The 1,916-nt window shown below is 43.2% G+C and overlaps 1 protein-coding gene across 1 annotated transcript in view; it reads left to right on the forward strand.

Annotated features, from left to right (window-relative positions):
* Positions 1 to 1,916, forward strand: part of LOC105362837 (uncharacterized) — a 10,152-nt gene that overhangs the window by 2,047 nt on the left and 6,189 nt on the right. The window contains exons 2-3 of the mRNA XM_011500337.1: positions 272 to 524; positions 1,649 to 1,751. Of these exons, the coding sequence (XP_011498639.1) occupies positions 272 to 524; positions 1,649 to 1,751 (356 nt within the window). The remainder of the gene's footprint in view (positions 1 to 271; positions 525 to 1,648; positions 1,752 to 1,916) is intronic.

A 1,916-nucleotide genomic window follows, 5' to 3' on the forward strand; every position in this document is an offset into this window, starting at 1 on the left:
CCCACCCCAGCCCACCCCAACCCACCCCATCCCCTACTAACCCAAACCCTTAACCCTTTCGCCATACCCCACCCCCACCCCGGAGTCGACCAACCCCTTGTCGTCCACCCGTCGTCCCGTCACCGCCACCCCCAACACCGATCGAGCCCTTCTCCATCGCTCCCGCTCTCCACCCATCGGCCTTTTTTCCCCCAACCCCGCCCAAATAAAACGGCCCGTAAGCTCGGGCGATTGATAATCGGGGAGTGAAAACGGCCGGCGTTTGTTGCAGGAGGCCGAGGTCGACGTGGCTGCGGCGATGATCGTCAACGACTCGACCGAGTGCCCCCTTTGCACCTTGGGGCCCCCGCCGGACATGATTTTGCGACTCCCGCCCCCGCCAGCCCCGGCCTTCCTCGTACACTCGACCGAGTTCTACCCCAGCGACGGGCTGCCCTTCGTCGAGCACTTCAACAGCAGTCCCTGCAAGCACTCGTGCGAGTGGCGCGGCAAGGGGGTGCAGTACGTCGAGATGCCCCAGCAAGGTGATGCGCCCCAGCAAGTCTTCGTGGATCTCTCGCTTTTACTTTTATCTTTCCAGCCTGTTGTAGCCGCCTCCCCCATCACCGTCGCCTTCGCCATCCTCATTCCATCACCAATTCACCGACGCCGACGCCCTCCATCTCTCTCTCACACACACACACACACACACTCCCACTCTCTCTCTCTCTCTCACTCTCTCTCACTCTATCAGTCGGTTGGTCGCTCAGTTACTCTTCATGCTTATCCATTTGCCTGTCGTGCCACGTGTCTGCATTATGTCTCTCGGCGATAAGCCCGTATTATGAGCCACGGATTTTCATTTCACTCCTCTCTCCCTACATTTCCACTCAAGTCTAGTCTACATTTATTTTTCAAGTTTAATTATATACAAAGTGCCTTCCCAGGCTTATCAAATAAACATTATTTCTCTCCCTCGCTCTCTACGCTACTCTACTCTATTCTACTCTGTCTCTCTCTCTCTCTCTCTCTCTCTCTCTCTCTCTCTATGTCTGTCTCGCTTCCTCTGTAAGAATATATCATCATAATGTTCATGAATATTAAAAATTGGTCATTTTCGATTTGATACCAGTGAAAGAAATTATTAGTAACATGTTTTAACTTTCGTATTAGACTGATGATTTCATCACTTTCAAAGCTTAGATCATTTCACCTTAGCTTGGACATTTTAATTTTTAATGCAATTGCTAATACAATCATTATTTTATTTATCAATATCTTCCGATTAATTCAGCCATTACATTTATCGTTTTTCAATTAATCTTATTATTTATTTGGGCGCTATTAATTTTTTAGGTCTAATGTATATTGAACACTAATATATAAAAATTTTCAAACATAATTCAAACATAATCAAGACTTTATACAATTATTTCTCTGTGACTATTATTTTAATTTATACACGCGTTTCATATTAATTTAAAAAGCAGAAATAAATTCATATGTATTTGTACGTAATTTTTCGTCGCGCATAATTATTCAACTTGGGGATTTAATATTAAGACTGTGTAATACTGCTTATGAAATTTATTATTTATGATAAGCGGAATGGGGAGATGTTAAATTATTTTGCAAATTAAATACATTGTAATGCTTTTCTTTTATTTAGGGACATTTTTCGACGGCACGTGGCTCCTTGTACTGATATCATCGTGTATTGGTATTATCTTCATTGGGATCGTGTTAGCGACATTACTAATAAAGTGCAAACTGTAAGTACACTGCTATTATATTGCTTTGCCCTTTTATCAATGTCCATTTACGCACACGCGCGCATATATATATGTATGTATCCACACACGTACACATACATACACACGCACACGCACGCATATATACATATACATATATATATATATATATATATATATATATAT

This window comes from Ceratosolen solmsi, unplaced genomic scaffold (genome assembly GCF_000503995.2).
Source record: "Ceratosolen solmsi marchali unplaced genomic scaffold, CerSol_1.0 scaffold56, whole genome shotgun sequence".
NCBI classification, from domain to species: domain Eukaryota; kingdom Metazoa; phylum Arthropoda; class Insecta; order Hymenoptera; family Agaonidae; genus Ceratosolen; species Ceratosolen solmsi.